The 15,783-nt window shown below is 34.7% G+C and overlaps 1 protein-coding gene across 1 annotated transcript in view; it reads right to left on the bottom strand.

Annotated features, from left to right (window-relative positions):
- CSMD1 (CUB and Sushi multiple domains 1) overlaps nucleotides 1-15,783 on the bottom strand; it is a 1,065,186-nt gene that overhangs the window by 240,049 nt on the left and 809,354 nt on the right. Inside the window, exons 13-16 of the mRNA XM_061989487.1 lie at nucleotides 12,975-13,157; nucleotides 9,901-10,227; nucleotides 7,068-7,262; nucleotides 3,205-3,343 (exon numbers count right to left, since the gene is read on the bottom strand). Coding sequence (XP_061845471.1) covers nucleotides 3,205-3,343; nucleotides 7,068-7,262; nucleotides 9,901-10,227; nucleotides 12,975-13,157 — 844 coding nt within the window. The remainder of the gene's footprint in view (nucleotides 1-3,204; nucleotides 3,344-7,067; nucleotides 7,263-9,900; nucleotides 10,228-12,974; nucleotides 13,158-15,783) is intronic.

Below are 15,783 nucleotides of genomic sequence, written 5' to 3'. Positions count from 1 at the left end.
AGAACCTTTCTTTTAATAATGCTGATAATAAAGCTGGAGTTGACTCACTGATTGTCTGCTATATTTTAAAAAATTATACATAATCAGTTTTCGATTTTGTGTCAGGGTTAACTCAAACTGCAATGAAATGAAACAGGAACTTCAATTTATGCACAAAGCCCTGGAATTCTGTAATATGTATATGCACATGTTTAAAATTCAGTAAATTTAGTTCTCAAATTGGACTATATGTCACAGGAGCCCGTTTCCTATTGATTTCCTCAGAAATACAGCAGTCCTTCTGTTAAGGTCACAGCCAATGATCTGAAACTTCAAGCGATGCATTTCTTTTTACAAAATCAAAACACCCCATCTTACAACTAATGTAGCTGTGTTACCAAATTTGGGAAGATATCCCTGAATCTCAGGCTTCTGACAACTAATTAAAAAAAAAACCAAACAAAACAAAACAACAATTTTCCAATAAATATAAGCTTATATTTAAAATATTAAATCTTTAATGAGAAAAAAACCCCACAACATTGAAATTCTGAAAATCCCTGTTAAATATAATGAACATAAGCAACCTTTTGTTGTTGAAAGAAGTAACATGACAATTTATGAAAACTGTGTAAACAGTTCCCATTCTTCTCTAATATTGATCATTCTCTCCTTTGTCCGTAACTTTAATGCTTTTGTAATAAGAAAGCAAAATAGAACTGGAAAAAGATATGTTAAACTTAATACATAATTTATTTTAATCTTCTCTACACTATGTTTCATATCTCTAATATTTCCATAAAAGACATTTTATGTCTTTATTGATAAAGGGTTACCAAAACTTTAGCAGCTCGGTGACCAACTAAGTTCAAAACACAATATTTTATATGATGCATATCCAGGAAGAATTATTTTTCTTGTATGATTCACTTTGCATTTGCTTAGTCTAGCTGCAATTTTGTTGCCCAGACATTCAGTCTTGTGAGAATTTCCAGCAATTCTTTGGTTGTCCCTTGTTTTTAATATTCTGAATAACTTAGTATTATTATTCTAATTTTCTCCTTTTTAAGATCATTTCTGAACATGCTGAAGAGTTTACATAACATAGTTCTCTGTAGAATACCCAAAAGTCCACTGTGAGACTTTATTGTCTTTTAATGAAATTTTTATTCATGCAATGTCCTTCTTTGTATTAAAATGATGCTTAGATTTTAAACATCTATTTGCAGGGTGAAGTGTAAAACACAACACTTGCATTGCAAAACCCCAGGTAAACTATATCCAACATATTTGTTTCTCACACTGTCAAAGAATCCCAATAGGTTTCTGAGATAGGATATATGTTACAAAAGCTATATTGACACTTCCTCAGTATATCAAATCTCTCAGTTTCCACTAGTGCTACAATGTTATAGTTTTCATAGTTGGCATCCAGTGCGAAGTTCCTTAGATCTCCACAAAAGATTTTAAAAGATATGGTTCCTGAATTGCACAGATATCAAGAGAGTTTTACAAGAACGGTTAAAGTTATACACAATTTTCAATCATTCCAGACTTCTCATCTTTGTACTCATTCAGAACTCTTAAGCAAAAATGAATGCTGTCTCGTTCTGGTTCACTTTGTCTGTATATGCCACCACTCCTATCAATGGAACAAACAGATTCCAATGAGTTCTCAAAAATGAAGAATGTGAATACTAAGTGCAAGAAAGAAACAAACAAGTCAGTGGAAGAGATACATGCAGGAAATCACTAAACAAACTAACACACACCTACCTTTCAGTTCAGGAACATCTTGAATTATAAAATGGAGAAGTACTTATAGGAAGTATCAGATATATTTATCCAATCCCTAGGAATCTGCATTTCTGTCCTTCTGAGGAACATAATACCAAGCAAGACGGATATTTACTTTGACCCAGTAACAGTCACTTTTACATTCTTCTGCCCTTCTGTCCATCAATTTAGATCCTTTTTCATTTCTACTTTTAGAAATAGAATGCTGAATGATAATTAAAATTTTTGTTCATCATTGTGACTCCATGTGAAGGTGAAACTAAACACAGATTGGGTAACACAAGAAGGTCTTACAAGAAAGACATTTCTAGCTCCAGGCACTTTCTTTCATACTGTCCTTTGCAAAATTTTATCAAATAGAGTACTTAGTGTGATGTTAGTATCTAGATCAAACACCTAAACAAATGAATATTTTTAACTTTTTTACAAAGATGCTCAAAGGGTGAATATCTTGAATATTTTATTTATTTTCTTAAGAGCTTTCTTTGAAAAAAAAAAATTGTTGAATACCTGTATGGTTAGACAAAAGTATTAATTGAGGTCATAATAATTGTGAAAGGATTAAACATGCTGCAGTTCACATTTCTTGTGCCAAAATGCACTTTCACTACCTCCTGACTCCACGTAAGAGGTAAGTTAGGCTGAAAATTATTCCCTTTGACATACAGATCGTTCTTCCAAAAGAAATCTGCATGATACAAAGGGACATAATCCCAGTGCATTTCAGTAGCTATATTTAGGTCCACACTGAGATAACTTTTTTACAAATTAATTGGGATTATACTTTCAGTTAGACAACACTTTAAAATGAAGTTTAAGATTCTGCTTTTAACAATGTTCTGTACTCATGTTGAAATCTGCAGTATTCAAACAAAATTCTGTTATCCACGGTGTTAGCGAATAGTATGTTAAAACACCCTGAAGTAAAATTACAGAATCATAGAATATCTCAATTTAGAAGGGACCCATAAGATCATGAAGTACAATGCCTTGTTCCTAGTAGGACTACTTAAAACTGAAACATATGACTAAGTGTTGTCGAGATGCTTCTTGAACTCTGACAGGCTCAGTGCCATGATCACTTTCCCAGGGACACTTTTCCAGTAATCAACCATGCTTTCATTGAAGAACCTTTCCCTAATGTCCCATCTGAACTTCTCCTGACACAGGTTCATGTCATTTCCTCATGTTTAGTCACAGTTCACCAGGGAGAAGAGATCAGCATCCCCTCCCTGTCCCTTCACCTCCACTGACACCTTAGACTGCGATGAGGTCACCTCTCAATCTTCTGTTCTCCAAACTGAACAAACCAAGTGACCTCAGTCACTTCTTATAATTTTTTAATTTTGGTTTGGGTTCTTAAAGATTTCTTTTTCTTCAATGTTAAAACAAATATTTGTGCTCACATATGACTTGTTTTACTCTCACCTGTCAAAAGTGATCTTAATGGAATGTCCAGGTCTTGCTTCAATCACCCATTCACAATTAAGTGAGTCTTTATAATATCCTGGCCAGCCTGGTGGTAAGATAACACCACTGGAGGCTGTTAAATGTCCACCACATGGTGCTGAAAGAAAAAAGAATGTATATTTGTATCATACTCAGCATTTCTAATACAATTACACATATTTAAAGTACTTACAAAAAAATGAATTAAAACATATATGAAAATAACTATAATATACAGCACAACTAAATTTTCTACATTATGTTATGAACACTTTACTTCAAAATCATAAGTCCTGCAATGTATCTTATCAGAGCTTATTAGTCTATACATATCCTAATATACAGATCGTGGCACTTGATTCTGCCAACTTTCTTTCTGTAGAAAAGCATATTATCTCATTCAAGTTATGTATCATAATTTTTACATCTATTATGATTTCATATCTATGAGGAGATATCAGACAAATTGTTCCAAGGAATTTATAGCTAATTATTTTCCTTGTATTGCATCACCTAATACTGTTTTGAGCAATCATTCAGTTCAGCAGAACTGACTGTTGTAAATATTCTATTGAATCACATAACAGTTGAAGTTGGAAAAGATCTCTGGAAATCATCTAGTCCATTCCCTTTTCAATACAGAAGATTTCACAGGACCTTTCATTCAGGATCATGCCCTCCCTTCCAAGGCAGATACTTCACAGACTCTCTGGACAATCTGTTTCAATGTTCACCACTCTGACAGTGAAAATTTTTCCTTATGATTAAACAGAACTTCATATATTTCATTTTGTGTTCATTGCCTCTTGTCCTGTCACTGGACACCACTGAGAAGTGCCTGGCTCCATGTTCTTCACAGCTATTGATCCCATCAGGTATTGGTACACATTGACAAGATCCCTCCTGTGTCCTGAGTCTTTTTCTTCTATATAATCCCAGTTCTCTCAATCTCTTACTGTATGACAGGTACTGAAGGTCTCTAATCATCTTTGTGTCCCTTCACTGATCTCACTGCAGTATATCCACATCTCTCTTACACAGGGCAAACCAGGACTACACACAACACTCCTGACATAGCCTCACCAATGCTGAACAGAAGGGAGTGACTTTTCATTTCCCCTCAGCCCAATTATCTAGCCTCTCAAAGTCCCACAATACAACAGTAAGAGTACATAGTGTACCATCCAGTGGACTTTGCCTCAGCATTCAGATATTACTGAAGACTTGAAACAGTATTGGATCCAGTATTGGCACCATGGACTAGCTTCCAGCTGGACCTCTTGCCACTGACTATGAATCCAATGATTCAGTCAGTCAGTTTTTCACTCACCTCACTTCTCTAGTCCATACTTCATCAGTTTGTCTATGGTAATCTTGTATGATACAGTGTCAAACACCTTACTAAAATTGAGATAAAAAATACCCATTACTCTCCCCTCATCCATCAGGGGAGTCATCTCATCACAGAAGGCTATGAGGTTGGTCAGGGATGATTTCCCCTTCATAAATCCATGTTGACTGCTCCCCATCACCATCTTGTTCTTCAATATTTGGAAATGGTTTCCAGGGGTTATTGCTGTATCCCCTTTCTCAGTGATTGAGGTGAGACTTGTAATTCCTTGGATTCTCCTTTCTTCAATATAGAATTTGCTTTCTTTCAGTCTTCAAGAATTTCCCTGGGTTTAAATGACCTTCGCAAGATTGTTTAGAGTGGTGTGGATGTCACTGGCTGGCTTTCTCAGCATTCTTGTATGCATCCCATTGGGTCCATACTTGTATGTCCAATCTGTTTAAACATCCTACAACTTGATCTTCTTCCATAAATAGAAAAAGTATTGCAACAGGGCTATGAAAGTAATGGGGCTAGATAGGGAGTATTTTTCAGAGCAGGACTATGATGCAGGATTAAATAACAGCAGAAATGATTGAAAAATATTTGGGAAAAATAAGTCCCTTAAAAAAATAAACTGTAATAATGCAGGGCTTTGAAATCTTTCACCAAAGTCTATGGAAAAGTCTAAAACAAGAATGCTTTCAAGAGTAGGTAAATTTATCATACTATCATTTGTATTGCTCTCAAGTAGTCAGTGGTATCATTACCATCAAATTCCAAATTGCAATGAAAGATATATTGTCACTTTTTTAATGTTTCTCTAAGTAGTGACAAGGAAGTCTATTATGCTATATGGAAATGAATAGTAAAATGATTGTATGAGTGGTAAATTAATATTCTTAGTTTCAATTCAACATTTTTAACAAAAAAAAAAAAACCAACAATGCAGAGAAGTTACTTGATTTCATTCATGACTTGCACTTGTCTCTGGGAAGTTCTTAAGAAAATGGGGGAAAAAACCCAACCAACCCACAAAATACAAACTATACATGCTGAATTGTCTCCAAAGCAAAATGTTTGGACAGGAAAATGGCTTTTATTTTACATTTGTATAGTTAATGAGGAATGAAATTTATTCTGCGGTATTTATTTAAATGAAATCTTGTCAATTAAAAACAAGAATAACCAGAAGACTGTTGATTTTTACCTGATATTAACACATCACATATTTCAGGTGTTGCTTATAGAGTATTAAATACACAGACACAGAGCAGGGGAAAAACTACAGTGGCCCAGAAATTTCAGAAGCAAACTAAATTATCTATAAACAAACTAACAAGGATGCTTAATCCGTTCTGTAACCCAAACCCAGGAACTGTTTTAATTGTCAATTAGAAAGAAAATCTACACAGAAAGGAACATATCTTGAATAACTTAAAAGAACTATATGTCCTCCTATATAAAAAAAACCGGGCAAAATCTAAAATAAGAGTCTAATAGTTTGATCCTTTCTTCATTAAAAAATTATGCAGACAACATGCAAGGTTCTGAGCAGTACTTTCTTAAAATTTTTCTTAATCATTTATGTATTTGTTTTATCATTTCTTAATTATATGTTTGTGGAAATAAAATTACACAAATATTATACTGAATACTGTAACCATTGTGTATAGAGATTCAAAATAAGAAAACATCTTTCAATGAAGAATTTCGCCCTACTTCCTCTTTGGATGGGGGTAGTTTTGCTATAGGCTGAAAAACCTGCTTCACTACATAACTCCTTACATGCCTTAATGAGGATAAGAAATACTAATACAACATCTAGTTTCACATACACTACTTCTGCTAGGCTGCTAACATGGTTTTTATCAGTATCTTTAAATTTTCTTAGAAACACACAGTCTTATGAGAACCGAGTTGTCAAATTGCCCAAATAACAAAAATCATTAAAGCAGTATGATCCAGATCCTTAGATTACTGCAATGACACTGAAATTAATGGAAGTGTGAGAATTTATATCAGAAGATTTGGAGTAGTTTCTTAAAAAAAGTATAATTTAATTAAGTATCTTACTACATATCTATTGCTTACTAAAAGACACATAATTTTTTTAACATTACTAACACATTCATATGTCTTGCTTTAGGACCCATCACTGTTAAATATCAAGGAATTGGTCTACTTTTTAAAAAATTCTCATTGTATTTCATACTAAAGAGAAGTTTAATTCCAACTATAGCTCATCTTAATCTGTGTATTGACCTAGATAAGAACAAGTAAATAAATTTGGAAATTTTGGGAAATATAATAAATATCAGACATTAGAAATTCATTAGACAAATGTACTTAATTTTTATCACTTGTTTCATTAGAAAAAAAGTACTGCTAGCTCAGGACCACTTAGAGTAGGTCACACAGGAATACATCTAATATCTGTGCAAAATGTCAAAAGTAAGCTAAATTTAAAAAGTTTCAAAGCATAGGTGCAAAGTCAAGATTTTGCCCTTACCTTCACAACGTGGGACAGTAGAGCTCCATACTACATTTCCATCTTGCATAATACATGTTATGGATTCAGAGCCTTGGGTCTTCACAAAGCCATCGTCACAGTGAAAGGAAACAGAACTTCCCAGAAGGAATCTATCTCCAAAACGTCTCCCATTTATAGGAATGCCTGGATCATGGCACTCATTCTGACCAAAGGCTGATATAATAACAGCAACAAAAACAATAATAATAATAATATCAACAGTAATAACAACATCAACAACAAATACCATCCCTCCAAGTTTTTTATTTTTCGGGAGTTGAGAACCTGTTTTTCAATTGTAATATAGTAATACATAATACCTAAGACTTCCTACATTCTGCAATATATTGAAAGTAAAAAAAAAAACCTCCTCAATAAGAACTCAGCATTAAATCCACTGATATTCACACAGATGCAACATAGTTCAAATCGGGAAGCTTCTTATTTGTATGTGTCTTAGACAAAAATATATTGCTTAAATTTCCCTCTGGAAAAAATCAAGCTGTTTGCCTTTAACGTTATGAGAAGTATCATCTCACATAGCAGCTAATGTGGCAGAAATACAGACTATTGCTAAAAAACTATTGTCACTGCTCAGGCCAGACAGAGCAATCTCCCAGTGAGATGTTGAGAGCAGTCTGCGTTCATCTAGTGGAGTTGTATAGTGGGTTTGCATAGTAAGGTTTTGTGCCTTGTAGTGAGGTGGCTACAAGGGTGGCTTCTGAGAGAAGCTGCTAGAAGCTTCCCCTACACATGATAGGGCTAGTGCCAGTCAGCTCCAAGATGGACCCGCTGCTGACCAAGGCTGAATCAATTAGGAATGATAGTAATGCCTCTGTGATTAACCTACTGTGATTAACCTACACTTTTCTCCTTCTGTGCAGGAGTAAGCTGCAGCAGAGATAGGTATAAGAATGTGAGAGGAACAAGTTTGCAGGTACCTGGGTCAGTGAAGAAGGAGGGGAGAAGGTGCTCCACACCCAGAGCAGAGGTTCACCTACAGCCTGTGGTGCAGCCCATTGTGAGGCAGACTGTCCCTCTGCAGCCATGGAGGCCACAGGGGAGCAAAGACTCACCCACAGTCCATGTAGGACTCCACAACAGAGTGGATGGATACCCAATGGAGGGTGTGACTATGTGGGAAGTCCATGCTGGAGTAGATTACCATCAGGAAACTTTCATTTGTCATCTCAGTTTTCCACTACGTGAGCATATGTGTGCATCAAGCTGAGAAGCAACACCTACTCTAGTAAGAAAATTGTGATAGAAAGCTCTTTTGCATAATACCTAGGTGATCCAGACTGTCATGGAGTTTGATCTATGAGTATTATACTCCTGACTGCACCATTCTCCAGCTTCAAATAGGAATACTAAAGACTCCTTACAGTCTGACAATACTTTAGTAGAATAGAATATGGAAAAAGATTTGAATAATCTCAGATAGAAACAGACCAAGAATTCAGATCTCACATTTCCTGGTAAGTCTTTTAATCTCTACAGTTTTAATTAAGGTGAAGGTCTTCATTTTCTTATCCTCACAACTTTTCAAGACATAATTATCCCTTTTTCTGAAAGCAAAGGGACGATTTATACATCTAAGACATAAAAAGGCCTGCAATCCATAAATTACAGTTTTATGTGGGGCATCTTTCTAAATAATGCAGAGAAATGCCTTGGCCTTCCACAGAAATTATTAAATTATTTTCTTAATTGTCACAGGATAGAAACAGCACAAAATGTGACAGACATCTTTATTGCCAATTAACTTTTTCTATAACCTTTGAAGATAATTTCTTCATCTAAACATATCACCTCTATATAAGTAATGTCTTTGAATGACTAATAAAACTTCTAGGAGAGTTAGCAACCTATGGCAAATGTAATAACATTTTCTTCATGATGATGATATTACTATTTTGATGATGTTACTGTTTTCAATTGAGATTTTTGTTGACTAATACCCTTTCATATAAACAAAACAATAGGTAGTTCTCTTTAGCCAGATTTTTTTTTTAGCCTGGTTTGCCAAACATGAAACATTTATGCTTTCAGTAGCTCTCTTTATCATGTCCACATTTAAACAACTTTTGAACTCGTTGTGTAGTTGTAATTAAATTTTGTACTGCATTATCAGAGATACTATGATCTTAAAATATCTTAAAGTAACTATACACTGAGAACGATTCTTAAATTCATGCATTCCTATAGGAAAGACTTCTGTATAAGATCTGCTAGAAAAAACACAGCTAGACATTAGAAAAAACACAGAGGGTGACTATTATATGTATCCCAAAAAGAGATTTGTATTCTTAGACATCTATATTCTTCTATATCACACCATTTAACTGGAAGATAAAATACAAAAGCAAAGAAAGTTCCAAGAGCTCTTTATTTGTAACAATATTCTAGTTGCTTTTTATACTTCTCTGATTTTCAGATGAACAGTTCCTATTTTGTATCTAAGCTTAGCACCTTTGTGAGCTTATTCTTTCTGCTTCCATAGAGAAGTATATGAAACCACTTGCACTGGATGCTTTGATCTGAATGGTCTGGGCTTTAGTTACATGCTCTGCATTTATGCAGTGTCAACCATTGAGTCCCTTAAATAATGAAGGAAATTCCTCAGCACTATCACAATTAAAATAAATAAATGATAAAGATTAAGATAAGTTAATGAATATCAAGATGACAGCTGAAATCAAAGCAATTATGCAAGCATTACACTTCTGTATTATAAATGAACACATTCTATTTTTCATTATTATGAAGATAGCTTGATTTTAAGACTAGGCACAAAAGTTGAAGTTCTTACTTGTGTACGTGATATTAAATCCTCTTCCAGTGGTAGAGTGATCTGATTGAAATTCAAGTCTTACTATGTGCCCACTGCTAGCCAGCTGAGAAGGAACCTCATTGCCAGAAAAAGTGCCAAGTGGTGGTAAATCCGAAATGCCATCATCTTTCACTGTAAGGTAGTCAAACTGAGGTTCTACGTCAAAGTCATTGAAAATTAGATGGATTCTGCTTCCTGGCTCTGAGATAATTAACCAAACACAGTTCATATTGTTCCCATACTCCTCAGGATAATTTGGAGAAAGAATAATTCCAGATGGTGTGGTGAAGTTGAAGAAACATGAGACTAAAGAAAACAAAAATAGATTCTCAAAATACTATCCATAAACATTATAAATGCTTGTATTTTTATTTTTCATTCTTGTGGAAGAGGATGCTTTGAAGCCTGAATGTCAAGACTATGACACATGCAACCTGGAAATGTTTCAGATTGTCAAAATATTTCTCAAATATAACAATAGCCTTGCAGGTTTTTGTATCCCCAAGTGAGGCTAAGTGACTGCACCAAGGCCTGCAAGAGATTGTCAAAAGCATTTAGAGAATGACAAAAGAAGCAAAGCAATACCAGATATGTCAGAATTTGGAAAAACTGAAAGTTTTTTCTGAAATGAAAATGTAACTTCCAAATTTAAGTGTGATTTTTTTCTAAAGGAATATGCATGAAAATGTACTTAGCAATCAAAAAAAAAATCACATGGGATAGTTTTGCCTGTACTACATAAAGTTCATGCTGATGTAAATAATAATAGAAATTTAGATGTGCCTCGATCAAGAACTCTGAAGAATATAAAGTACAAGCTTCTTTTACCCTTAGTTTCCCTTCAATAGCATGAAGCAATTGAACAATTGAACTATTCACCTCTCTCCTTTTTCATTCATTTATGCAAATATTCATCTAGGCAATTCCTAACTGAATTCAGATTCATAAGCTTGTGGCTGGTACTTTAGTGAGAAGCACAGTACATTCATAAAGTGGAAAGCTCACTGCATATTAATAATACAAAGGATAAGCATTACTCAGCTCTTCAAATGGGTCAAATTCAGTGTTTGTAAATAAAAGTTGTAAGTTTAGATTTCATTATCTTTCACAGGGCACGTGCACTTCAAGTAGTAGAGCACAGCAAAGTATTTAATACTATTGTTAACAGCAACTAATATGTCAACCAAATGCAATTCAGCATCATGAAGAAACACAACTTCTATCTTCAAAAGGAATTGTAGCTGCATTGTCTTCATGCCCAAGCCTTACCTCCTTAGACACATTTCCACTTTGCATGAGCATATAGAGATTTCTAATCCAGAGAGCTTACTCAGCTTTGTAAATTCTGTACCAAAACAGCTGTGAAATATGTCAAAGTAGAACTGGACACTTCATTAAGGTTGTTTTGAAAATCTAGTACTGAATTATGAGACTTTCTAAGGGAAAAGGTAATGTGGTCTGAAGAACTGCCTAATATATCTGCGTACTACTCTACCATAGAAAAGGAAAACAAAATAAAATATCCTCAAACTAAACAACAAGCAACCCTCTCTATTTAAATCAGTCTACAAGTTTACTTACAAACATATTTTATTGTTTAAAACAAAATTCAAAACTAAATCAAAACTCTTTTTCCATGTTGGATATCCTTACATTCTTTGCAGTCATTTTCATGCTTCATTAAGATATGAGGAAAAAATCCTAATCTCTTTTTATATGGATCTGCAGATTGTTTTGCACTGGCAGAATCAATGGGCATGTGCTACAGAGCCTTTTTGAACACGCTGTTAGGATTTGCTCATTTAGGGCCTGATTCAGCACACATCTACATCAAGAATGTCAAATGGTTCAATTAAATATAAAATGAGGAAAAGAACACTCTAAAATAGTACTATGTGATATTCCCCATTGTCATGGTTCAGCGAAGAGCAGCTTTTGCTTGGTAACAAGGAGACGGGTTTGCAGTGTAGACCTTATAAAGAGTTCTCAGACTTTTCCCCAGCTCTTGGGTTCAGACTCACCTCCAGCTCAGCTGGGTCAATCTGGTGCCTCTGCCAACACTATTTAAAGATGTGAATTTGAAGTGCTTGGGAGGAGGTGTAGGAGTGGTACAAGATGGAGGTGACTATGCAGACCCCACAGTCAGAGTAGGAAGAAGAAAGGAGCACCAGATCAGAGACACCTCTGCAATCCATGTCAAGAATGTAGGCTGTACCCCTGCAACCCGTGCAGGGCCATGGCAGGACTGAGAGCCACCAGTAGCTCCATGTGAGTGCACCCGGATGGGCGAGGGACTGTGTGAGGAGGTGGCCATGGCGCAGGCTGTGCTGGAGAGCCTGCACGCCGCAGAGCAGCCCCACACGAGAGGCAGAGAGGAGCTGCAGCCTTTGGGATGAACACACAAAGGAGCAGCCTGTGCAGGGCTACTGGGTGTGTGAGGTACCCCACAGAGGAGCAGGGAGGGCCAGTGAGGAGCCCGCCTGCCCTGAGGAGAGACAAATGACAGAAGCTATCAGGAATAGACTGACTGAAACCCCCACTCCTTGCCTCCCTGAGCCGTTCAGCAGGGGAGAAGATACTAGGATCAGAACTCTGAGCATCAGAAGAGGGTAGGGGCAGGGAGAAGGTGGTCTTAAAGGGCTGATTGTGCTCTTCATCATTGTACCACTCTGTGTTGTTTTGTGTTTGTTATGTTTTGGTGTCGTTATATTTATGTTTATGATTTGGCTGGTGGTGGATTAAATTATTGTCTGTTTTCTTCTCCAAGCCTAGTGGCCTGGTCTGTTTCGTTTGGGACCATAAGCGGCAATTAAACCCTCCTTGCCCTTTAGGAATTCTCGTCTGTGGTACTTGAGTCTAATCGTGGTCTTTTGTCCCTGGATGGGCCTAAACCAGTATACTCATAAATGGGTTATTTTGAGCCAATCAAAACAAAAAATGACTGAAAAAGTCTTAAAAGTCTTTTGAAATTATTTCCTGTTGGCTAGTGACAAATGCTCTGAAAAGCAAGAGACTAAGGTCAGAAAAATAATACCGAAAAAAAAGTAACTTACAAACACAGCTGGGTTTGTTGCCAGACCACTGGTTGTTTTGTTGACATGTAATAGTTCTCTCTCCCACCAGTTCAAAAGCTGCTTGACATTCAAAGGTAAGTGTGTCTCCATGCAGGAAACTGCTGCCAGTCCTTTTTCCGTATGATGGAATTCCAGGGTCTCCACAGCCTCCTTTCTCAATTTCTGAATGTCAAAAAATTCAAACACAATAATAAGGAAACTATATTTGTAAGCAATTTGTATGTCAGTATCAGTGTATTTAAAATATTTGCTATTATGCCTTAAACTAATATTTACAACCAAAAGACAACTAGAAGTTAGTTCTGTAAAACCACCTCTAAGATGATTTAGGGTCTCAAGTCCTTTCACAAGCTTATAGCATTCATATCTGCATTGCATAACAAAATACTCATGTTCAGCTATGTGACTCCATATAATTGCAGCATATTTGAAGGTAAAATTATATAGTCATAGATAGTCTCTATTCTAACCACGCAAACCATGTGTGGTATAACCAGGTATGTTTAGATCCTAAATCTGGTAATGAAGTACAAATAATAAAGAATCTATCTTAACTCTCACATCTACAATTCCATTTATAAGGCCATTAGCAATAAGATTAAAATTATATAATTAATTGATAGCATCAATGAATTGTATTTTAAGCACAAAAAATTACAAAAACAAAAGAGAGGAATTACAACTTAATCTAATACTTTAAATTAGAGCTGTAGTTTTGCTAGCTGAATCAAGCTACAAAGAAAAGATATTAGCATTTTGGATTACACTTCCTAGATATTCTTTAGGAGATCTGTTATTTAAATTATTTAATTTGTAGATATTGAATGTATATGTACAAGATAAGACAAATCCATATCTTATGAAATTAATTAATAATGAGCACATTAGGAAGGGAAATGTAAATATTAATTGCATGTGACAGAAATGCTGATTCACCTGACATTGTTATGCACTTGTCTGTCCATCAAATTTAAGGCTCCATTTCTTGGTCATTAAATTTTTTAATTTCTATTTTAGCTGTACAAATTCTTTTTTAAAGTATTTCTTGTTATGTAAACTGTGGTGGTAAAATATTGTAACTAATTTGAATGAAATTAGTGATAAAACGATTTTTATTTAAATGTTTCACAGTTCAACCCAAGGTTTGAAATCTGAAACATTCAGGATAAAACCAAAATGCAATATTTTAAAATTTTAAAATGCAGGATGGAATTAATATGATATGTCAAGTCAATCTACTATGGTTATACCCTTAAAGCACTTATGACCAGATTATTCTCAAGTATGTTCAGAAAGATATGTCACATATTTCACAAAAGAACAGGTTATTCATCAGGATATAAAGAAGTAAAAAGTTTTTCTCGGTAATTTTAAAATCAAACTTTTAAGAGGAAAATGGGAGTAACTATTCCATCTACAAATATAAAGCCATTCCAGAGTCAGTTGTATTATTTAAATAATTTGGCTTGCCAGATGTATCAAACAAATTAAATAATCCTCAAAAAAGTCCAGTATAGAAAAATAATAAAACACCATTAGAGAAATATCATCAATTATATTTATAATTAAGGATTAAAAAAATATGTATTTACATAGATATGTTTCAAAATGTTTTAATGTAGTTTCACTTGCTTCCTCCTACTGAAACATTGATTTTTACAACCACAGTGAAGCACTTGAAACCTGTGCTTACCAGATATCCACAGCTCCACATCCCACATAAAAATGTGGGCAGCCACAGATAATCAGAACTCACATTTTCATCTCCCCACATTTTCATCTCCCCAGATCCAGAGTGTGAGAATGATCATAAAGTTTTCACTACTTTCCAAGAACATGTTGTATCTCAAAACACAGGGCAATACTGTCTCAGACAGGAGTGTCAGGAGGCAAACTGTTCTGCAAGGTTTTGCAAAGGCACTGCAGAAGATATCTCTCAAAAGAAAGTAGCGAATGTTTCTTTCAATGGTCTACAGAGGAAGTATCAAAATATCTTTCATGAATGAATTTAATGAAATTGAAGACTTATCAGGATGCTTTTTCTCAGAAGATATATCAAGCCCTAGGAGAGGGTTATGAACCAATGAATCAAAACTTCTAATAAAAACTACAGTGAATTAAGCTTACAGGAAGGTTGAATTTTCCTTTTCTGTGGGAAATTAGTTCAGTACATCTTCAGTAAGAACCAAGCTCTTACTGAGGAAGGAGGGAATGTGGGATAAGCTTTGGAGACTAAGTGAATATTTTGAGCTTCTTAATATATTTCCTTTCATCCAAAAATATCCAGTTTTACTCAAGGTGGAAATTAATTTGTATTTTTAAATATGTAACCACAAATGAGCAGTTAAAAATTTAAAGCTAACTTTAGGTCAAACGGTTTTAAAAACATATTTCTTCTTTGGAAAAAAAAAAAAATCTATCTCATAAAAATTTTTAACGATGACTTTTAGGTACTTGGTTAAAATATATTAGAAGGAATTTTAAAATAAAAGTATGTTACATTGAAAAAACCAAATAACTCATAAAAATGTCAAAATGAAATATATTAACTTTACGTCTATATCAACTTTCAGGGCTTGTACTTATTTATTCAACATAAAATCAAATGTCAGAAATTTATAAAACATTTCTTAGAGTGTCTTCTTTGTATTTTGACAATAAAAAGCTTAAAAAATTCCATTCAGCTCTAGAAATATAGATCTTCACAAATTCTGAAGTGCAGACTACCTATCCTTAGCAGAAAATATATTCTAGTAAAAACCAAGTTTTTCAAGTAGACAGAAAGAAT

Source organism: Colius striatus, chromosome 2 (assembly GCF_028858725.1).
Source record: "Colius striatus isolate bColStr4 chromosome 2, bColStr4.1.hap1, whole genome shotgun sequence".
Lineage (NCBI taxonomy): Eukaryota > Metazoa > Chordata > Aves > Coliiformes > Coliidae > Colius > Colius striatus.
This window is presented reverse-complemented; position numbering and strand designations above follow the sequence as displayed.